The sequence below is a fragment of the Drosophila biarmipes genome, chromosome 3R, assembly GCF_025231255.1.
Source record: "Drosophila biarmipes strain raj3 chromosome 3R, RU_DBia_V1.1, whole genome shotgun sequence".
In the NCBI taxonomy this organism is placed as follows: Eukaryota; Metazoa; Arthropoda; class Insecta; order Diptera; family Drosophilidae; genus Drosophila; species Drosophila biarmipes.
In genome coordinates, this window is record NC_066616.1 from 5,615,617 (window position 1) to 5,639,644 (window position 24,028).

Sequence of the window (24,028 nt, forward strand, 5' to 3'; positions counted from 1 at the left end):
GCGCCGCCTTCAACTTTGCCTCCTTGTGGCCTCCAGAGGTCATGTGCTGCTTCTCGTCCTCCTCCTGGACCCTCTCCCCACCCCCCTTCACTTTCACTTTGTCTCCGCTTAGACAATTTGTGGGGTTTGCCCCGGGCACCCGCTTTTCCACCCGCTTTCCCGCCCACCTTCCGCTTTCCTTGGGCCGGGCAGCTCTGCTGTTTTGCTGCCTGACTTTTTACATAATTTTGTCGCTCGGCTGGCTTTGTCCTCCTTTCGGATGTGGGCCCACCGCCCGCCCCGTCCACTGTGGCGGCCCCGAAGCCCCCTGTCATCCTGTTTGTGTTATCCTATGTGTTATTTTCATTGTTGTTGGCGGCATTCTGTGAATTCGTTGTGGCCATTTCAGCTTGTAATTCACTTAAAACCGCACACAGTGACAAAATGTAGCATTTGTTTCTGCCGCAGCATCCCTGCGAGCCAAACACAGAGTCTTTAAATTATGTTATTAAATTTGTTTACCAAGGAATTTGGCCCGCCCATCACGACACAAGTTTGACAAAGTTTCCTCCGCCGGCACTTGACGCACAAATCCGACAGCGTCCCCGGCATAGTTCTGTCCCATTTTAATTAAAGCCAAGTTTCCAGTAAGTCCCCGGCCTAATCGAATTGCCAAGTTGAAGAGGGCTGCCGCGCCCACGCCGCCGCCGCGACGTAATACCTTAATCCACCCCGAAATCCAGAGCACGAGTTCCGGTGGCGATGATTTCGCCTGATTGCTTCGATTGTTCGCAATTTGCCTCGGCTCCTCGCGACTAAGTGCTCCCAAAACTTGGATCGCGACTCGGCCGAAGCGGAATGGCTCGGAAGAATAACATGGAAACTCACGGCTCGGTTGAACTTTAATTGGCGGGAGCCGCGAGCTGCTAGCCCGAAAAATGTCTCATTTTGCGCGACATGAAAGCGTCACATTATTTAATAAAAACTTGCTCCTTCTGCCCGCGGAACAATGCCTGTTCGCAGGAAGAGAACGGAGAGTGTAGAATGCAGGCTCTGAAACGAGGCTCGGGGCGCTATTAAATATTGACGCGGCACACAAAGGCGGCTAAATGCCACAAAAGAACTCATAATGGCGACTTTGTGCCACTCTAATGCCATTTTATGTGCTTTATTAGGGCCCCGAAATGGCGGGGCCGGGGCCTGGAGTGCCGGGAGACATTCATTTAAGGCGATTCCCCAAGTTGTACAACATCAAACGCAAATTTGTGCCAGGTGAAGCATTAAAATTACCAATTACCGCACAATACCAACTCATTTGCCCACAAAGAAGGCATTAGCTACGGCCAAAAGGCGGCCCTACGCAGGGCTTAGGAAATCTCAATTAGGATTAGGCAAACTAGTTATTTCCATTATGCGGAGTCGATTGCAGAAAGTCGGCTTAATCAAGCTCAAGTGGCGAAAGCTTATATTTTGCGGGGAAAATAATGTTGACCCCGGGGAACAGGCAGGTCGACGCAAATTCAAACTGCAAAATGTATTGCTTGTATGGATTAATTAATAGTTACCTAAGCCTAAGAATGTCGATGCCCTTTAAGATCGACTAAGAGGTGAATCCCATAAATCCTCAGCATCTAAAGCTACATAAAAATGGGCTATAAAACAGGAGGCAACCCAGTCCGAAAAGGCGTCAAGAAAAGCCAACTTTATGACTCACTCTAGCCCCGAATGCCGCCTCGCCTCCAGCAGCTCGACCTCAACTTCAACCCCAAAAGTTTCTCTGCGACCCCAGCGTCCTGGGGCAGGACTATAGATACGGATGTATGGACATTATGGTGCGCACGGTCAATTTATTACGTTCGCGCTTTGGCTGCTCATGCATGGCTGCACATTAAAAAGCAGATTTAATTAACTTTGGCCAAACTTTTATTAATATTGAACGCGTTTATGGTGGGCGGGCCAGCTGGTGGAGCCCCTAATCGGCACCCGATGGGAAAAAAGGCAAAGGACGTTAAATGCGCTAAGCAAGTTTAAGCCGTAATAATAAAAAGTAGCGCACAAGAAAATAAATAAATAAAAGACATACCATCAGCACGCATTACGTACACAATTTACTTTATTGCATAAACTGATTATAGTTTTAATGCCGCACAGGGCGAGACTGGGAGAAGCCCGGCCGCGGGCTGCAAAGGGGGCCCTCCGGGGGCAGAGACGGTCGACATTGAGGCTGGCGGGCAGGAAAACTTTAATATCCCGACGTTATTATCATTATTAAACTGTGAATGGCATAATAAACGAACAGGCTAACCACAGCGAGTCGCGTTCAGCGCGCATTCCCAAGTTTCTTCAAGAACGGTGGTCTTGAAAGGGCAAAAAAGGACAGGAAATTCTAATTGAATAATAACAAAATATATTACTGGAGACTACTTTATAAGTGTTAAATAATTTATTTTGAAAATATAAATTATAACTGGGAAAGAATTACATTAATCAGCGGAATAGACGTTAAGAAAGGTATTAATGGTAATATGAGGTAATAATATTTATCGCTGAGATATATTTTATAAGAATTTGTATACACAGCATTAATACGGTTTTTTATATTTAGGAGAGATTTTTAAAAGCACTTATTACAAAACAAAATTAATATTGTGTAAAAATAAACTTAAATAAATAGCAGGTATAAATATGTGGCTGAAGGGTAACTGAAAAATATATTTGAAATTTGCTAATAAACTTTTAAAATATTTTTTTAACATATTTATTTAAGTACAATTGGTTGCCTCTCACGATGTTCCACAGTGCACTAAGTGAAGCTGCAGAATGTTGTGTTTACCGTTAACATCCGGCTGAAGTGCACGCGCCCTGGGCCAAAAGACAATACGCCCCTTATCGATGCACGGCTTGGAGTTATGGCCGCGTAATAATCTATTGAGATGCGTTTTATTGCGCACACCCGCGTGCGCCGGCGAAGCAGTCGACTGCGGGTCGTAAGCACTTCCACGGCCCTGAGCTGCACTTAAGATCCACGGCAATGCACTAAGAGCCCCTATGGCTTTCGCTTAATGGCGATGAGATTTGGGGCTGGGGAGTGCCTGCCGGCGGATGGAAGCGGAAAACTGAGAACTGTTGCTAATTTCGATTTGCAGACGGGACTGGGATTGGAAAGTCTGAGCGGCCGCAATTCCTTCAGCATTGATTTCGCCTCGCAGCCCGTTTCGTTCGCCCGACATGTTGCACGGTCACTAATTAGTCGTTAATGATGCATTTCCCCAGATTGCATGTCCCGATTATTTCGTTTCACTTCGTTTGGCTTGGGTTACCCGCGGAGCACGCACATACTTTCCGAGTTAATCTTGTATCTGGAATCCCGGCAGACACGCAATATGGAAGCCCTGCGGAAAGTCAACGGCGCGCGGCGGATAAAAAATCTTCTTACTCACGCCATGAGTCGGAGTTTTCCCGCTCCGCGATTCCTTTATCCTTACTTACCTGTAAGGAGATAACGGCGTCGGGCGCTGCGGACTGGGGAGGGGTACAAATTTGTACTTGGCATTTCAATTTGCTTTGCATATAATTATTATTGTATTACGCATACGCCCCATGGGCCGCGCTCTCACCCGCGCTCTCAGGGAATTATTCTGGCTGGCGTGCATGATACAACTTTCCCAACTTCAGCCACCGGATTTCCATGCGAGTACACAGGGAAAAATTTGCATAAATCCTGGAAAAATATTTGCATTGCTCAGCTGCCCCAATCCCGCTCCCGATTCCCATTTTTCTGCAGCATTTAAGCCATTAATTTACATTCATGGAATATTGCCTGATTCTGATTTTAATTTCCAGCCAAAAATACGTATCCTCAAGCACTCGGCAGATGGGCAGAGGTTTCCTTAGAATTTTTGGCTGCTATCTGTTTGAATTGTTTGAGCCATAAGCTGATTGCGAAACCATATTTGCCTCGTTCAAGTGGCTCGTGCGGTTGCCATCGATGGGCGGGCTTTAAATTTAAAAATATATCTGTGGAAAAAGTCATCAATTCGTGGGAAATTTATTGCTCGTCATTTCTGATTATTCACCGAGAATTCCCGCCTGACCGAGAAATTGACATCTGGACTTGGCTGTCATTAATTTGCTTCGTTAATGTGAAAGCAAACAATGTGAAAATGGCGCGGAGTCATTATTTTACATTATAATTAAAATTATGCCACTCCACACACAAGTATTCTCGATAATGCTTATGCAGGACTCAATTTGTTGTTACATAATTACAAGAATAAACACCGCGGGCCATTATGAGTGCAAACAAAGGCCACAATTAAAATCATTACCGACGCCGTAAAAAGTCCAAAGTCAATGGGATTTGCACTAAAATCACTCCCACCAATTAACGCAGTCCCCTGGCCAATGCCTGCGGTATCTGCAAGATATAATTATGCTGTCATTCACTTGGAAACCCGGCCCACTTCCACCCCACTCCATTTAGAAGATACAAACGTATGAGTTACCAGTTACCAGTATCTTTTCCGGCATCTATGCACCTGTCCGTGAAGCTCACTCGTTGCTCAGTGAGCACCGAGCTAATTGATTACAGCAAACTCGATTCGTGTTTAATTAAATTAAAATTTTGATTTTATCACACTCTGCCCGCGGCATATGTTAATGCCCGGGGGGCTGTGGCCGGCTGTGAATGGAAATTCAAACGGATTGCCAGCCAGAAGCGGAAGTGGGCGGCGGGCGTGCAATTACCCCACCTAATTAATGACCTGCTAGGCCGCAAGTACGTGCTTGATTAAAATTTGTGTGTAGCTAACGCATTAATTAAAGTTTCATAAGAAGAGGCGAGCGAGACAAAAAGAAGGCGAACAAGGACGCTATTTAAATATTTATTTCACTCATTTGTATTGTGGCAGAGCGACCCGGACCTGGAGACAGAAATTACCTCCAGCACACAAATTGCATTTGCGTGTCAACCGCAGTGCGTCAAAGGGGGAACATGCGAAGCGTGCGTAAGTCGGCAACATGTAAACGCGTATTAATTAAGCCAAAACAAAGCGCCGCCGCTCAAGAACCAGACGAAATGCGAAGACGCCGCCGAGGACGGGGACGGAGACGAGGACGAGGACCAGGACGAGGACAACGAGGACAAGCAAAAGGAGTGGCACATGGCAGGGGGCGTGGCAGTCAAGAGCTCGTTCACTGCCATTTCCCCTGTCAAGGCCTCGATGTGTCCGTAGAAAATGGAAATGTCCTTATAATACGCCAGACGTGGTACATTTAATTTCTCTTTGTGTGTGTGCGGCTTTCTTTGACTGATTCTTTTGATTCCATTTATTCATTTTAATTACACAACCATCTCACATATTTCTCGCATATCTCACTGTGCTTAACAGGCGTTTTATTTAAACAGTCCCATAAAGAACCGCCATCCCTGCCCCCCTCCGGCTTCTCCCGGGCGGGGAGCAGGTGAATGGCCCTCGAAGTCGTCGGCCTGGCGGCTACACTTTTCCGGCATTGTCACACCTGTCAGCACCAGTCGGTCCGAGCTGCCACAAATGTCAATCGCCGCTTTAAATGGAGAGTGAAGTCGAGTGAGCTGCAAATGTATTGCATCTGCTACAAACCAATTAGAGCCAAATCCATTAAGGCACTCAACAAAAATCTTTAAAATAGATCAAATAAATTAATTACTCAAAAAAGTCCTCAGATAAAATTTGAACAAAAATTTGTAAGCCCTTTTCATAAAATGGGAAAAATAATTTGTTTTTTAAATGTATTAACAAAAGACTGTCCCCTTTTTTTAGCTGAATCTATTTAAAATTCTTTTAAAACTTTAAAAATGTTTACTTTTATTCGCACAAAATATTTATATAAAGTTCGACTTGGTCACCTTCTTAATGAAGACTTTTGCTCAGGTAGACGGTTTTTAGTCAAGTGCATTTGACAGCGCGAGAATGGCCTGTCATGGGGACTCCAATTCAATTTCCGTGCCCACTTTAATTGCAATTCGTGTTAATTTGGCCGGCGAAACTTGGGTTAACTTGGGTGGCGGCCAGCTGCCACTTCATCGGTCATTATGGTCGGCCATAAACAAATCAGCAAACAAAGTGGCCGCCACCTGCCGCCTTTCGATGGCCACGTCGCCACTTTACACACCCACTTTTCGCACAAATTGCACGTTGGGCGCCACGAAAAGTTGCGACCCCAAGAAAAAGGAAGCGGAAAGCCGGAAAACCCGGGCGAAGAAAGCGAAGGGAAACAAAGGAGAGAGCGAAAGAAAATCATTCATTATCATGTCACGTCAATCGAAAAACAATCTAATGACTGCACATGATTTCTATCTCAAATAGGTTGGACAGGAGGCTGGAAATGGGGAAAGCAAGCCGAAAAATTGCCCCACATACGCAGCCAGCTCGCTCACACATGCCCACAGAAGTGGTTGAAAAGTTTGCGGCCAACGTTTATTATGCATTAGCCATGCTTAAACGGTTAAATCAACTGTAAATCTCCCTGCCCACAATAAGGTCGTTTGGGGCGGCCTTCGATGGGCGGTCAACTGCACAAGTCAAGTGTGAACTGTGTGGGTAAGTAAGATTTGATAAATCGCTGCGATACTAGGCCTGTCATTGTGGGTGTGGGAGAGGTGCTTATCGGAAACTAAGACACCATGGTGTAGGCTTTTCCAGTTGATTAGGGAGTTAAAGTATGCCAGGTTCTGTATTCAATCTCACCAACTTTTTTGAGTTTTTGGAGCTGAAACAGATGTTTAGGATACTAAGTAGCCAGTATTGTTAGCCAATTTCACTTTTCCATTCGATCTACAGTGAACGGGGGCCAAATCCGGCGACTAGAAGTTTTTTATAGCCTTTCTGTTTGTCTGTTTATTACACATTTGTGCCTAAAATCTAAGCCTGATAAAATATTTTAAAAGATCGATTTTGCAACCCTCTGAGTCAAACTAAAACAGTATTACTTAAATTAATAATTTAAACTTTAGTCGCAATCGAGGATTCTCATGTCATTAACCTTACAATATTTTACCATATTTCTATATAAGTTATTCGCTTTAATTCTGTTAGCTACATAAATTAGTTACTGGTCTAAAGCTATAGAGGGTAGTAGAACTTGTAGTACACCATCTTACACAGGAAAGAACGCTAAATTGTCCGAAAGATGTAATTCAAATGAAGAGTATGGTAAATGGTATAGGACTTTTAAAATTCTTCAGCAGAAATATGGATTGCTTACTAAAATTATTTGAGAGCAAAGCAAACTTAAACGAAACACATTTTTTAGAAATAAATAAACTGCCTAAATATCATATCAATATATGCAGATTTAATCCTAAATTTTGTGTAAGCTATTTGAACTTAAAACAAGGTCATAATGTTTGAAAAACATGGAAATACACGAGAAAATATGATTTTTGATGTAAGTCATAATTTGTTTATATTTTGCACCATCGTAAATAGTAAATATAGTAAATAGTATTAATTTTGTTTTATTGGTAAAAGCTGTACTGATTGCCGTCGTGATTGCTTATTAATTCTCTTCATTATGGCAATACCCCTAGACGTTTTAATAGTTTCGGTATTATCGTGAGCTAAGCCAGAAAAAGAATAACGTGATTTGACTCTTTTTTATTGAACACTCTCAATTTGTAACGCAATCTGTGGTTCCACTACAAAACTCTGAAAATTACGCACAGTGCTATATTATACAAAAATGGGAACACATCGACCATCCTGCCCTGTTTATTGGGAAGCTTAAAATCGATCGCCCAATTCATTCATTACAAACTCCTTACCATACTTTAAATACCCTTTGCAAAGGGATGAAAAGAAACATAATAGACTTGCCGAGTAAAGTCAAGTAAGTCAGCAAAACAATAATATTAACTTTAGTATAGTTTGTTACGTTTTCATTTGTTAATTATTATGTACAAGTAAGTGATACTTAAGTGTTGTGCAGCGGTAATCTTAAGCAATTTATGCAACTAACTTTCCCTTCCATTTCATTTCCTATCTCAGCCGTAGAGCCACCACGTAAGTACACGTATATAATCCCTAAATAGTATCTTGACAATGTCCTTCCCTGAGCAGTAGTATCCTTGAAGAGGCGGTGAAATATGTTTATCAGTATCCTCTACTACCTACGCCACTGATCGACTACGGCTTTATCTACAATTTGGGGTGCAAGAAACCTCGGGAGGTGACTCTGCCGCTCGTCCTCGAAGTGGAGCCGGTGTACAAGTCCAAGGACAGTGCTGCTGAGAAGCCAAAGAAGGTTGCCCGGCTCTCTAATCACTCGCGAGCGAGCTCAACAAGTGATGAGGAAACGGAACCGGAAGTGGAGATCAAATACCGCTGGAACTCGCCCCGTCTGATGATCCTCTGCGAGGATGGGGATATCAACTGTGCCCTGCACTATCTCATTGAGTCCCTTCACGATCCCTTTGCCTGCAATGCAGTGGCCACTCTCTTCTTGCAGGAATCTATTCTAGAGGAGTTCGTGGATCGAATGAGGGATCGCTTGGAGCCGCTAAGCTCTGACATCTCCGGACATCCTGTTTACGTTAAAACTCTGCAGAGGCTTGAGCAACTGCAGGCCAAAACCATAGTCGGAGATCCCAAGACGGTGCCCGCGAATGCGAGTCCCGTTCTGGTTTGCGATCTGTGCCATCGCCACCTGGCTGATGGTCCCACCGGGGTCATAACCCTGCACACTTTCAGAACCATGAAGGAGGCCATCGAGCTGCAGGCAAAGGAGCCACTTTCCTTCACCTCCGTCTGCATCTGGAACGAGAAGCTGGGCGCCGCCTACGAACTGGTGGCCCGCCTCAGCCCCCTGATCTTCCTGCTCAACTGCTACTACGTGGATCTCAACCAAATCAGCCTGTCGTTCGTGTGCAACTTTAACTCCGCCAAGATCGTAGACGGCTACCACTACGAGTCGTTGACCTTCAAGGAAAAGCGCAAGATAGTAGTGCACCCCGTGGGAACCATCTGGGGGAAGGTGGCCCGCGAGGCCCTCCACCAGTACTGACCTCCCACCCCTAAGTTCAAACCCTTCGGCTGGCAGCTAATTTAAATTACTCGTCATTGATCGGGGCTCCGACTAATTGACTTTCCGGCTGGGCAACTCAATTACCAATTTAATTGCTCAAAGAAGGCTGCCCCTCCTGGGAGCTTTGTTCTATCATTTTCTGCGGAAACTCAACAGGCCTCTTCCCCGGGGATAATCAATGGAAATTTTGAGTGACTTTGCATTGTGAAATTAAAAATTCCTTCTGCTAACGTGCCAATAATTTCAAAAATGTACTTTGCCACTGCCACTCCTCCTCATTTCCCCGCCGCCCACAAGAGCACAACAAAGGCAACAAAGGAGGTTCGTGTTGGCAACAAAATGTTGAGGCTTTCAGGTGAGTGGGTGGTGGGAGCTGAGCGGTGGGCGGTGGTTGCGAGTGGGCGGTTAGATGGCAGGTGGAATTCCGAAAATGCCATAATTACTCCACTTGCTGCCTGCCAAGAGATGGACGGGGAAGGGCTGTGGGGTTGATGGTAACGAGGGGCCGGGCGGTCATATTAGTGGCACATTTCGGCTTGTTGGTTGGCCAAATAATACGGGAATGACTTGGGCCAACGGGGGCCGGGCAACTTTATAATGTACTTCCGTTTGCTTTCATTCACATGGCAGCGGAATATCAAAATATTTGACATTTGCATAAATAACACGGGCAACGGCGGCGATCTCGGGCAAGTCGAAAGGCAAATAAGGCTCGTACTTTCGCCCAACCCCAAACCACACACATATCATGCCCGGAATTGGGCAAATTTAAAAAACCAGCACATGCCACGCCGAGCGCCGAGGGATGGAATGAGGAAGCATGCAGCGCCGGCAGCGAAAACAAAACCGTGGAATTCCTGCCCACCAGAGGCCGGACTCCTGGCTGCGGACTCCGGCGGATGGGTGAATCCGGTGGCCATGGGCAAATAAGATTTGCGCGGAATTCAGCCGAATCCAGCCAGCTGCGAGGGCTACGGCCCTCTGCGTGGTGGGCATGGCGGTGTAGTACGGCATAGCATGTCGGCAAAGCACGGCCTGCTCACTAAATAAACAAATTCATAAACAAACAAGTGCGAAAAATATGGGACTTTGCTTAGGGCCCCGTTTGATACCCTGATGGAGCCGTCCAAATGAATTGTTCAATATAAGAGCGCAAGTTCTGAATTGAAATATGAGGGAGCTGCACAAACTTGTTCGGGACTCCAGTCGTAAAATGCGGATATGTATACTGGGCACATTCCAGTGCTCCCTTAGAGCAAATATCCAATAAATAAGAAAATATTCATGTGATTTTTTTTGTACATAGCATTTTAACTTAAGACCCCATTTTGAAAGTGTTTCGGAAATTATTTGATAAGCTGAATTAGTTTTTCATAGTTCTTAATATACTACTGTGCTAGCCAATACACACATTTTTTTTTAAATATCACCTTCATGTTTTCAAGGTATTTAAAATTTAGAATGAATCCACATCATCAGCTTTTCTTACTCCGCCTCAACCTTAGGCCAAGACTACCCCAAGGTAGGGCATATCGAACACAACGGAAAAAAGCCAAGTGCGGAAAAACCCCAGCGCGAAATGAAGTTTATTTATCCAGCGAATGGGCAAAAATTAGACGCGGCTGCATGCAAATTGGCAATTAGGAAATCCTTTATTTTATGAATTTTTGGTTCGCTTCTTCATGTTGGTTCGCTCGCTCCGGCTGGGTTTGAAATGCAAATAAATGACTCCACCTCCGCTTCCACTGCCACATCCACTCCCACCTCACGGCGTTGAAGCCCCATTTAGGGCTTTTAGCCGGGTGTGTGTGGGGCTCGAGTGGGTGAGGAGTTCCATTTTTCACGCTTTTATTTGCCATTTTATTTTGGTAACGTATTTAATTTCATAGCAGCTTTTGCCGGGGGTAATTTCGGCCATACGAATGGAAATGAATTCCGTTAAGTGGAAGGTTAACTTCTGCCACTTGTGATGTATACAATTTAAACGGGTTATTATGGGCATGTTCTGAGTGGTGTTTTTATGGGATTATCTTTGAAGTTATTGGCAACTGCTCGTCCAACTGCTGCAATCGGAGATTTAATGAGTTCCTAAGAGTCTCGCTGTTTGACTCTGCTCAAATACCAAAATAAACTCCCCTGTTTGTGTTGATGCTTTCTTTTTTGGCCTCCCAAAAGCAATAACAGACTGGCCAGGATCAAATGCGGATATCTCCTGAAAAATAAATCCACAAGCGATAAATTTTGGCGTGCGGAGAACTCTCGAAGTTGGCCTGGAAACCGTACACTTCACTTCAGTTCCATTCGATTTTCGACCGTTGGTAATTGCAAAGGCGAGGGCCACAAAAAAGAAAATATCTGGCAAACAGCACAAAACAAAACAAAGCAAGGAAAGCTGAAAAACCCATGGAGGGCAGAGTGGAAATCTCAGTTAAGTTGAAAGATTACATCCTGTGCGGAGCGACGTGGGTTTCCACCTTAACTAAAAGTCAATTCCCAAATCAGCAGAGCCAAATGACTGCGAAAGTAGCTTATTTCAATCGAACGTTTGGCGGGGCTCTGTTTAAATTGTGCAAATCCTTTTATTTTAACGACTTTAAACTTTCCATTGCCTGCCTGCCTTCCACCTCCCTGCTTTCCGTTTGCTCCTTTTTGGCCCGATTGTTTGGCATTGTTTCATGCAAGTTTGATTTTCAAATCAACTGCAGGTTGCCCCCACCTTAATCCTGTCCCTGGTCCCCACTTAGTCGCTGCCTTTGCAGCTGTTGTTGTTGTTTCGCCCCATTCAGTTGTCAAAATAAAAACCTGGCAACCTGTTGCTACGGAGGATTACTCGTGCGTCGAAGGCCCCCATCCCGAAAGGGCCGCCCATTCCGGCCCTCTGCCCGTGCCTCGTACAGGGGAAAAGTTTTCGCTTTGATATTTGATTTCTGTGCTGGCCTGCAACGGCAGAAATCACCGAAACGGAAAAAGGTTCAAATTACCGCGAGTTTTTAGCCGTTTTCCGTCGCCAACATTTCGACCTTCTGTTTTCGGCTCTGACGTTTTTCGCTTTCGCGTTGTTTTGTGTTGTGTGCACTTCACTTTTCGGCTTTGACTTTTATGCCATGCTGGTCTAAGTTTCGGCCCAATCACGACCTGCAGGGTCTCTGAGCCACTCCGGCGGTGAAGAGGGAATCGGAAGTTTTGACAAATATTCAGTGGGCTCAGACCAACTGGATTACGGTCGGAATATCGGATGGGAACCTGGAGGAATATAGCCACAGTTCGCATTTGCTTGAAGTATATAATAGAAAGAACTGCTGATATATTTGAAGCATTTAAAGTATGGAAGTAATTATTGATAATTTCTTATATTGCTGATAAACTATTAAATTTTATATTATATATACATATATATTATAGTATTATAAATATATATAATGAATGGCTGACTTATTAAACGTGTTTAAATAGCACACAAAAATCCATGCCTGCACCGACTTGCCATGAATAACTTATGTCGAGTACAGACAATTTACTTCGACAATATACCTTTTTAAAACCGCACGCCTCTTTAACATCCGTTCAGTATCGATTTAATTAATTTGAGAAACGTTGTGCTGCTTAAATATTAACGGAGCAGCCGTATTTATGCATGTCGAATGTCGATTGCCTTTGTGAGTGCCAGCCCCCTTTGAGGCGTCCTGGGGATCCTGCGGTTGGCTGTATCGCCTGACAGCCATTAGGAATATTGATTTCCATATCGCAACATTAACCAGCGTCAGAAGGCAGCAAAAAGTCGCATTCCCGAGCTGCAAAAAAGAAAGTACTGTCGGGATACACACTCGCGCACACATCTAAATGCGCTGACGTAATGTGAAAATTATGCGTTGTAATTTGCGCCATCAGAGGAAACGGAAAGGCGGAAGGCGACGCACTCAAACAAACAGAGGGGGAGGCAGGGAATGGGAAGGTGATGGGAATGCGAAGGGCATGGGCATGGGAAGGGAATGGGAACGGGAACGGGACAAGGACAGGGCGTCGGAAAGTAGGGAAAACAAACGCAGAAAAAACACGCAGGATATTCCGAGCAAGAAGAAGAAGTATAGGCGGGAAAACAGACACATTTACATATGCTTAGCTGTGTGTGTATGCAGATGTGGACATGAAAAATTGGAACACTTTAGCAGTCAAAGCTGATTCACAGTTCCTATCTCCCCAACCCCAGGCCCAGCCCCAGCCCCCAGATTTCCCTGTTGCTGTTGCCCTTGTTGTTTTGGCACTTTTTCACCATCGTCCTCTTCATCTCACTTTTTTGCTCGTGGCCCAGAGGAAGTTGTAAAAATAAAACATAGCACGTTCACAAATCCCCAGAAAGGCCCGATAGAAGGCCGCGATTAGATGGGTTCCGACCTAGGAATACCCGCTAAAGGGATGTATAAACAAAAATCTGCCAAGCACAACTGTTGCTTTAACCAAATACATTCTAAATATTTTAAATTGCCCAGAAGAAAAATAAAATCAGCATATTTTGAAGAAATCAAGAGTCATTCTTGTGTAATTACATAGCATGAGGGTATGAAAAAAGAAAATTTGCCAGCTATTCGACTAGGTTGATAGAATCAGAAATTACTTATTATCGAAAAATGTATCGTACTTAGCAACTTTAACCGGAAAATACAAAGCAATGCAAATTAAGTATTACACAGAATCACACCTCGCGTAAAAACTAGCTTTCGGTTGACTCTCGAAGTTTGTTTCCCAGCGTAGAGGCACTCCCAACAGCACATCCCTTTCTGTCCCTCGTAAAACAAAAAACTGGTGTGGGAACCTGGGAGGGGACACCCGAAGGCGAAGAAAAATAACTACATGAAAATTTGTGGTCGCTGAAGAATGTGGCAAGCGAAACCCAGCGGAGCCGCCGAGGAGGAGCTATAATTTGCGGGCACTAAACGTGGCATGTGGCGAACTCAGCATCGGCATCAGCATCTCGGGATCCCAGCAACCAACTTGCCAGCTTCCCTGCTTGCCAGCCCAGCTCCATTGGTATCCAACCTGCGTGTGTAAATGCTGCGAAATAAATTTGTGTCGCTTGCAGCGTTGGCAAAAAAGAAATGGAAATAAAATGTGTAACAACGGCAAGAACAAGCAAAGCCTCATAAATGTTTACACCTTGTCTGGGTGGAAATTCAGGCTCAGGTGGGCGCCTTGGGCCGGTGGGTGGTGGCTGCTGGCCGCACGCACAAAACGTGTCAATGACGCAGGTGGCAGGGGGTGGTGTGGGGTGAGAGGGGATGCGAGTGCCGCTGATAAACGTCGTTCTAATAATGATAATGGCTGACGTTGCATCCTGTTGCACAGTGGAGCGGAAAGCTGCGCCTCCCAAGGAGCTAATGAACTCTGTGGGGTGCTTTACGACCACAGCGAACTCAACTTCCGGTCCCGCTCAACCATTAAATACTGTTCTTGAGCGGATGGACCAATATCAACGGTGCTGAGTATTAATTATTCCAAATAATCTAAACTTCTTGACTAGCTTTTCGAAGTGTACACTAATTTATTAGTATTTGATCAACTAAAACCTTTTACAGTTAAGTATAAATGCCTTGAGAGGTTAGAACGGGCTACGTTGTGATAAAAACTTTATAAACCTTAAAGCATCTCTCGGTTTTTCTCAGGATATGTCTCAGCCAGTGATCGACCCACTGTGCCCATACTTTCCGCACACTCTTGAATCATTGTTTTTCCCGCCCTAGCGTGCTTTGCGCAACTTTCTGCTGTTTTATGCTGTGCAGCTACAATGGACAGCGAGAGACATTTAAAATTTCGTCGAGCTGAGTACATAATTTGTTTAATGGTGATTTATTGTCTGGCTGCTGGCGCCTCGCTCTAACAAATGGTATAAATTTGCAAATTCTTTTTCTTGCTTTTGGGCCAGGGTAAATGTGCATTATTCTTTATGGCCCACATTCATACACTCGGTGTGTGTGCCAGATATTCCTTTCTCTTGGCTCAGTTTTTGTGCTTCCACTTTCCGATTGGCTCGCTTTCGCCTCGTTTGCCACAACTTTGGCTAATTTTTTAAGTTTTTTATTGTCCAGGTTTCGGTTGTACATCCATTTTACTGCGCCCCACTTTGCAGCACTTTTCCGGTTGCGTATATTTAATTAAAATAGTTTTTGCCGCCGTTTAATAGGCTTAACTAATTTTCAGTATGGTTCGACAGTTAAATATGTTGCAGCTTTTTATGCCCGAGGGATTTGCGTGGGGCGAAGCCCTAATGAGCATGGGTAATTAATGTGAAAATTAAACTGACGCATATTTTCAATAATCAGTGCAGAAAAGTGACAAATAGAATTTACGGAAAATCTAAATATTTTGCAGATACCTAATTTAAAGTGTTCTCTTTTTTGATGTGCTCGCTGAAACAGTGTTTTAAATTTAATTTACAGCCTCTCATAACATGTTAGCAGACCTATTCATAATGAGGCAACAAATAACATGACGGCCCGGCCCTTGACTTGTTAACGAGCAAAACAAATAAATAAATAATGCCGGAGTGCACACATATTGAAATAAAATTTGTTTGGACTCCGAGTGGGATCTGCGCCGCAATTAAAGTAAGGGCACAGCCTGCAAATGAATATTCGTTATCGTGGTGTCGGAGCGTACTGGAAATGAAATTAATATTAAACAATGCGTGACATTTTTTGCAACAAAGCAGAGGCAGCGAGCGGGCTCCCAGGATATGAGGAGCCAGCAACCGCACCTCGTTAAAATTGTATGCCAAAATGGCTGCATATATGTGTGGCCAAAACAAACAGCCGGCAAGGAGCCGCTTCGAAAAAGTTAAACAAGCAAACATGGCACAAAAATACACAGAAAGAGAAACACAATATAACGAAACAAAGGAACCGAAGGCGGGCCCCGAAGAGAGTTAAAAATTCAATTCGGCACAGCCTTGGGATAAACTTTGGGTTAGCCTTCATTGGGAGGAAATTAATACCGTGAAACATGATGCACTCGTGGGCGAACAAATACACCGTGGCTAATTACGACCTTTGCATATAAATATTAATCAATGCCACATATGCCAACCGCCCACCCAGCACTAAATGTGTGACAAATGAAATATTTAAATAAATTTCAGACCCACAAACATTTTGACGTTTTTCGCACTGACAAAGTGCCGCAAAAAGTTGCAAATTGTGGTTATTGTGGGGACAACACAAAAGCCCAAAAAAAAAAAATTTCAAACGAAACGGGCGCCCAGCCCGATGACTTGCACTGGGGAATGCGTTAAAGTTTTAAATTCAGAAAAAGTTGTTACCCAACATGAGCGGACGAAAAACTTTCCAATCATTATCATCGTCATGGCGATGATGACGGCCCAGCATCGGGGACAGCGGGCGGTCGGCCTTTTTTGCAGCACTTGGAACGGAAGTGATTTCATCAAATATTCATATTAACTAATTGGATTTGATGCCAGTTTGCATATTTTGTGTGTGTCCTTCGCAGCGGATATTGCCCGACGAGCTCATCAGGCCGCCCTTCCGTTGGGGACAGTCGTAATTTAATACACACTGTTTATTTTAAATTAAAAATGTATTTGTACACATGTCACCGAAGGACGGGCTTATCGAAAGCCGAGTGTGTTTTCCGCCGCTTTTCTCCCACGAAATGCTTACCTAAAAAGAGCAGAAATAAACACAGCCGTTAATAGGAGTGGAAAAGTTCGCTTATGTTATATTTCGATTATAAAGGTAGGGAAGGGCTATTAAACATTACAGTCTCAAGTATGCCAAAGTGCCCTCATTAAGCTATTAATGGTAAAACGACAGACATGCTGACATTATATCTTCCTTTAAGGTCTGTACATATCGCGTGAGATATTTTAAGTTGGCTTGCAACTAGTCCTTATGATAAGTATAAACTACCAAGATATTAACGAAACTTTTAAGACTTCAAAGAACACTGCAAAAGCCTGTGTTCCTAATCAAACTACCCCCTGCTTTTCGACAAACTTGCCAAGAGCGCAACTTTAATTCCAGTCTTTTCATTAGCATTCAAGGCGGGCAACGTTTTCCCAGTAGAGGCGATGAATAAAATAACAAACAGGGCGAGCGGCAAAGAAAAATAAACCTCCGCAAGGCGGGCTGGGGAAAACAAGGCGAAAATGTGTCAGTTAAAGTGGCGTATACACAACATGTGGGCGAAAGCAATGAACTCCGCGGAAAACTTGGCTCTGCTCTCTACTCAACTCTTTTGGGCCAACACTTCGCCCCCCTTCCATTACGGGCACGCGCCAAAAAAGCGAAGAAAACGTGGCGAATATTACGAAATATTAAAAAAACGGGTGAAAATAAAGAAAACTCTGCTGTGGCAGGAGCAGGAAAAGCGGAAGAGGACGAGGTGGCCAAGAGACGAGGAGGCCAGGAGGGGCGGCAAAAGAGCTACAAAATAGCATAGAAAATTAATAATCGCGCAATTTTTGCGCCAGTAAACAATGAGAAAGTCTTGGCTCGTTAGTTTCCTCATTATTCTGAATTTTCAACTGGCTCTATCTCCCTCTGCGAGAATTTCCCCGCTCGTCGGTGAACTTTTCTTTGTGCCCACCTCTTGCAGTTCCAGTCCAAATCCCTGAAAAGGACAAAACGCAATGCTTAACTCAAAATGGAACGTCGGCAAACGAGCCTTGAGGTTGTGGGTTTGGGCTCCGAACTGGGTCTTGCTGGGCTGGCTGAGACAACTGTCTGACAAGATGAAGAACGCGATTTTACCGGAAAAATAATAATGAAAAATGCGATTTAATATCATTTTTCATAGCAAAAAATTTCGCGTTCCCTTTTCTCCGGCTCAAGTGGAGTGCAAATGAAGTGTTGTAGCTGAAAGAGTCCACGGAGCCCTAATGGATTTCAGCTTTGTCATATTTCCGAGCCATGCAATTCGCGGGGAAAAACTCGCTGGGAAATTAACGACGATGAAATCTCGGTGATAAGTTGTTGAATTTCGGGTGAGAAATTTTAAGGGCATCTAATAAATGGATTTTTGGATGGCACGTTGCCAGGACTAAACAAAAAATGGGGTAGCTGACGTTTTGGTTAGTGGGAAATAGGTATCTTGGGGAAACATCATCTTTATTATTAAGCCTTTTAAACATTTGATGTGTAGTAAAGAAATTGACAAAATATTTTTCAAGGCTTATAAAAAAGTTATTCTTACCCTCTGGCTGTGTTTAAGTTGAGAGCTTAAAGATTTAAGCCCGGTTTTTTGCTTCATTGATGTACAATGTACATTCATTTGATTTACTTAAAGTTATTTTGAGGCAATTAAGAGATCAGTAATAATTATAGAAAGTGTAATTCAAGATGCGTGCCTGATATTCACACCGAATCCCAAAGAATCCCTACCAACAGATGGCCAAGCTTATTTAATCAGACAACCTATTGTCGGGGTCCGCAGACAGAGGACGAGAGGAACAAGTTTAAAGGGCAGCCATGCAAATGATGCCGGGCTGATAGGGGCAGCCGCAATTCCCATCGAAGCTGCTGACCAACGGAGTACAACTGAAAACAGGGAAACAAAATCAAATTACAAGCTGGCAAAAAGGAAAAGCGAGCAAAGGGCAGGCGACCAACAAGTTTTCCTGGGTGTCGACTCGCATTCGCATCGGAGGCGAAACGACAACTAAATTATTAATGCACAATGAACTTGAAGCGAGAGCAGCCGGGCAAGCGGCAAACCAGAAAATATGGCCAGCGGAAAGTTGGAAGGCTATGTACGGCACATGAAAGTGGGTATATGGGCGAATGCAAATGACATTAACTTGGCCGAGAGTAGGGCAAGGACAAGGGCGACCGACGGTGGAAGAGTACCAAAAAAATGGTGGGGAAAATTATAATACGTGGACAAATTGCGTACAGGACAGCAGGTCATTTCGCCCAGTCTCTTTGTTCTCTTGGCTGTCATTTTACTTTGCATTTTAAATCAACATTTGTTTTTTAGTCATATTCCTGCCGAGCTTTTTCTCGTTTTTTTGTATATGCATTAAAAACTTTTCAACTTATTTATATAATTTTTCATGGGAATTTCACCTTTTGAAGTGCGGATATGAAATGCGTAATGGTTTTTTCATCGCTGTTAAATAAACAATTGGGCAGGGGGAGTTGCCAAACTTTTCCAGCTGGGGATTGATACCCGGCCTCGAGGGCCCATCATTTATTATACACTCAGCTGGATGGGAAGGCACCAGAGCCGCTTGCGTGTATGGCTCTAATCAAATTCTGTCATTTAATTTGGGCAACTTGCGGGGCACAAAGGTTAAATGCTGCTAATACGAAGGGCTTCGGAGCCACTGGGGTGACCATTAGCCATTTAATTTACGGCCGAGAGCAGTCTTATTAGAGGCGAATATCCCCGTAAATCATAGCCTAATTAGATATGGTATCCTTCGACTTTTAATGATCCTTTAGCAATCATTCTAATTCTCATCTGCTTTGTTATGCTTACTCATTTGTCTTTATCTACCAAGTTGCTGATTTGATTTAATTTATAACATCTACATTTAAAACTACAAATATAATGTTTAACTTTGAAGTTATTAAGAAGATAAGAAACATGCCATTTAGAAACAATACCCAGTGTATTGTAAAATAGTTTTTAAATTGAAAAAATTAAATTTGTAATCAATTATTGTATTTATGCTTTTCCTCTTCTTTAAAATAATTTCATGAAATGTTGAAGCCCATCGCAAATGCTGAGGCACAGCCTGCTTAACAGCTTACTACTCTATAAAGATCTATATAAATTTCGAATAATTTGACATTTTAGGTGACATCATTTCATGAATTTGTCTGTGTTGTATAAACAGGCGCTATTTTTATTTCATGTGGTCGAAAACGCATGATATTCATAGCACATCGTTTCGAAACCAGTCACCGTTGAATAACGAAATTCAATAATTTTTAACCCCTTCCCAAGTAATCTTCAATTTATTTTAGCTTTGTTAGTTCAACTGCCTGGTAAGGTCATTTTTTGCCGTTTCATTCCATGAACCATATGCTGCGGCAATCGGGCACTGGGGACTCGGGATCGGGGATTGGCTCACCTCTGTGCGATTTTTCAATAAATTCCCGGGCTTCGTTGGCGGCCTGAGGAAAAGATATCCAAAACACGTGACAGATTTGCGTGGATTACATACGCGATACACATACGGGCACAACCTCACTAGCACTCTAGCCACCGCACCACACAACAGCGTGTGAGAATATCTGTGGATTAACTTAAAGAGGAGCCGCACAATTCAGAGGTGGTTTGTTTGGTTGTTGTCACTTCTGTTATCCTCGAGGATGCACTACGAACGTCGCCCAGACGGCGTACTAGGAATCAAGCATACGCCAGGGCGCCGCACAAATCAAGCATACGCCACCGGAAGCACAACAAGCGACGCACGGAGTCACGGCTGCAGTCACAGTCACTGTATTGAGTCACACCCACTGGTGGTAGCGGCGCACACTGAGCGGTCGGCACAACTGAAGCCCACGACAACGGCGTTCGAAGTGGCGACGGGTGATTTCAGCAGTCACGACGACCCCACAAAAGCTCGGCCAACTCGCGGGAAAGCCGAGCCAGCCTGCTCGGAAAATGCCCACCTAAGAGACCTGAGACCGAACTCTCTTTCCGAAGAGAGTCCTTGGGTGCGTCTGCCGGCGGACATGCGCGGTGCGCCCTTCACCAACGAAGGGATTCTTCCAGTGCCTTACTTTACCGCGCGGATGCGTCCCAAAAACCAACAGCAACAGCTGTTCGCGAGGCGGGGAAGACCCCAAAAAGCTGTCCTCGTAGTCGGCTTTCTCTGACGCACTCTCCCGACACTCCCCGACTTCTGGCCATGCTATTCGGTGCTGGGTGCCGTGTCTTAGGTCAGAAACGTCGGCATCCGAAAGTGGGTAATGGCTAGTGGAAGGTGGGCGCTGGGAGCTGGGCGGTGGGTGGTGGACCGAGGGCGCTGGGAGAGCCCTCGCCGGTGTTGGTGGAATTTTTAATTATGATAAATGCCCATTCATAAAAATGAGTGGCATACATTTGCGTTGCGTGTTTATTTTTATATTTCGTATATTTGGTGTATTCTGCATAATTATTATTGCCATTATTATTTCTCCCTTTTTGTATCTCCGCTGTCTCCTCGGCGCTCTTTTTCTGTTTGGCTGTCAGTAATTTGTTAGCTCCATCTTTGATGGCTTCCCCCTTCTGTTTGCACTTGACAGGCCAAGATTTATGCGACTGCAGTTGGTGGTGATTGCTGGGAGTCGGGGGAGGTGTGGGGTGGTAAGTGGTGAGCGGTAAGTGGCAGGGAGTGGGGTTGGGCGCCTGATGATCGACTGCCGGCTGCAGGTGTTGATGGCCCAGATGTGCCTCAATCGCCATCAGAGTCAGTTAATAAAATCACAGCACGACGTTTGATGAATGGCTGCGATTTTTGCCACTGACGTTTTTGAGGGCAGACCGTTTATCCGACTATTAAACAATCATAGGCCGACAATCACGAGGGGCGGGGTCTAACCAAATTCGGAGGCAACAATAAATTGTGATATTATAAATTGTGATATATGTGATATTATGTCAGGTTACTTTCTCTTGAAGTGATAATAGGTTAAGGTTTTGCTTGACCTCTTTTGAAGATCATTTCATTATGAAAAGTGTTTAAGCCTTTGGATTATTGTGGCTACCTCTCCGTTCGGGGGAGGTGCACAATAAAGACCGAGGATTGTGCCTACGACCCATTGTAACGTATGTGGTTCCAGGGTGTAAGGTCCGGCAGCAACCATCTCAGTGCAGAGTCCGACCACTCGACAAGAACCCAATTGACCAAAGTTAATTTAACCACTGTAAACAAGCCGGGACTCAAGTGCCCGAGCACTCGAAACGCTTCGCTGGCCACGAGCAGAAAACAAGGTGCAAAAAAAGACAGATCGGGGGTGAGGCGGATGAAAAGCGGGAGGGGTGCTTGCAGCGTGTACGTACGGGCTGTTGTGAAAATCAATTGAAGCGCCAACAAACGCTTCAATCAATTTTACTTTGGCAAACATTGAGTGCAAAATAAATCACAGCACCGACTCGAGACGACGCTGGCTGCTTCTGCCCGAGATCCTGGATTTTAGACCCCGGAAACGAGGGACTGGGGTACCGCCGCCCACCGAGCTCATCCTTGTGTTTATTTAATTTATGCAAAGCTGTGGCAAACACCAACAATAACAAGCCAGGGTGTGCGGCAGAGGCAGCTAAAAAATGAATGAATTCAATGAAATGTGGGTAAAGCTGGGGAAAAGAAAGATGCACCGACAGAGAGAGAGGAGTGCAAAAAATGCAACAAACCGATTGCCAATGTGCGAGGGAGCTTGTGTGGGGACATCCTGCTACTTGGAGGCACATCAAACATCTCAAACGGAATGAATAATTTATAGACGCAAGGAACGGAGGGATGGCCTGTCGCGTAAGCCAACTGCACTGAGCTTCATCGCACAAGGGCGCCGTAAACGGGATTTGTGGGGGTCTAAGCCACCCTTAACAGTGTGCTTAATAGATCCTTGCGAATCCGATACTGGGTTAGGTGGACGCCTGAACTGACCACAAAAGCTGTATTTAAATGAATTCATTTTCCATATGAAGTTTTAGTAACGGTCTAGTGAGTTTTCCCAAAACATTTTTGTTGCATACTTTCTAGTTCCCCATTTTATTTCAGTTTTTGAGCGCTGCCTCCGGATGCATGTGTATGAGGGGATCCATGAAAAAGTTTAATACATACATTTCAAAGCTCTCTCTTTCTATTAGATTGTAAATACTTTTATAATGAAAACACAATACTTATTTTAATTTTAATGTGATTAATTTGAAGCGCAATTTTGTCCCAAATACCGCGTTTTATGACTGCCATAAACGAGGTTTATAATGGTACTTTAAAGCATGATTTCACTTTGCGTATTTTGCAGGAAAATAGTTGCCCCCCTGGGGAAGTCCGTTGTGCGCCCCTGTGTGCGAGTGCAGCTCTCAGGCAGCTACGCATTAGTTGACACACACATTCCATTCATGGATTTCAATGCGACTGACAAAATAAAATGGCAGTGCCGATGCAGAATGCAAATGGCAAGCTGAAGTGCCCGGGATACCTTTGCATTTATTTTCATTTTTCGCACCACCACTCGCGCCGCAGTATGCAGCATAATTCCCGCAGAAGCAAACTTACTTCGAGCACAAAGCAGCCAAGTGACAGTGATGCACTTGCAGCACTTCATATTTACGAGGAAAGTCCGCTTTATGTGTCGATTGTCGTTCTGCCGGCACTGCAAATGCGATTATCGCTCTATCAAATTTGCTGTACTCCAGTCGGCATCCATCTCATATTTCCTGGCGCGTCAAACGAAAACTTTAAATAAATGACTGCAGAAAACTTTGCTAATCTGACGGAAAACCAGTGAAAAACAGATTGACAGCCAGGGAAATTCTGACGGAAAGCAGCGCAGTTGACTTTGGCGCTGGTTAGACCGCACTGAATCCGTCAATTTTTGAAATGCCACCGAAGAAATCAAGGCGAAACAACTGTCTCGTGGTAAATATTAATTTAACTTTGCGCATTAGCCGAGCAATGACACTTGACTGTGCAGAACCTGTGGCAGCACATCGTGTTGAAAGCTGGCCACAAATGTTGCCCAAAACACCCACCTCCCTCCTCCCAGGGGTAAACCTCAGTTATTTGTCTATTTGCCTATGCGAAATTTGATGCGCTGTCTGTCTGTCTTTTGGTGGCGATGCCCGTAGTGTCTCTACTGTTCCGCCCCTCATTATCGTAAATTTTTATGCTAAATACATTTCGTTGTCGGACCCAAAACACAAACACAGAATCCGAAAGCGACAAAAGAAATCCGAGATTTCCTCCCCATCCACCATGCAGCAGGGATACTCTATTGTACAGCACCTTTACTCAGATCGAAACTGGGTTGAAAAATAAATA

At 44.3% G+C, this 24,028-nt stretch overlaps 2 protein-coding genes across 5 annotated transcripts in view; one reads left to right on the top strand and one right to left on the bottom strand.

Annotated features, from left to right (window-relative positions):
• LOC108027311 (hemicentin-2) overlaps positions 1-20,564 on the bottom strand; it is a 67,682-nt gene extending 47,118 nt beyond the window's left edge. Inside the window, exon 1 of one of the 3 annotated variants that reach the window (XM_017098705.2) lies at positions 20,129-20,564. The gene's annotated coding sequence lies outside the window, so the exon portion shown is untranslated. Of the gene's footprint in view, positions 1-12,023; positions 12,126-12,573; positions 12,587-20,128 lie in introns of those variants that run through there. The other 2 variants (XM_050888827.1, XM_050888826.1) reach the window with 2 other exon arrangements.
• On the top strand, positions 7,799-9,272 carry LOC108027312 (uncharacterized). 2 transcript variants are annotated; one of them, XM_050888828.1, is made up of 3 exons: positions 7,799-7,848; positions 8,007-8,021; positions 8,079-9,272. In XM_050888828.1, the coding sequence occupies exons 1-3, from the start codon at positions 7,811-7,813 to the stop codon at positions 9,019-9,021; spliced, it is 996 nt and encodes a 331-aa protein (XP_050744785.1). In that variant the 5' UTR covers positions 7,799-7,810; the 3' UTR covers positions 9,022-9,272. The 2 variants fall into 2 exon arrangements, with proteins under 2 accessions (XP_050744785.1, XP_016954195.1); XM_017098706.3 differs by having other exon boundaries at positions 7,829-7,921.
• Positions 20,565-24,028: the final 3,464 nt, after the last annotated feature.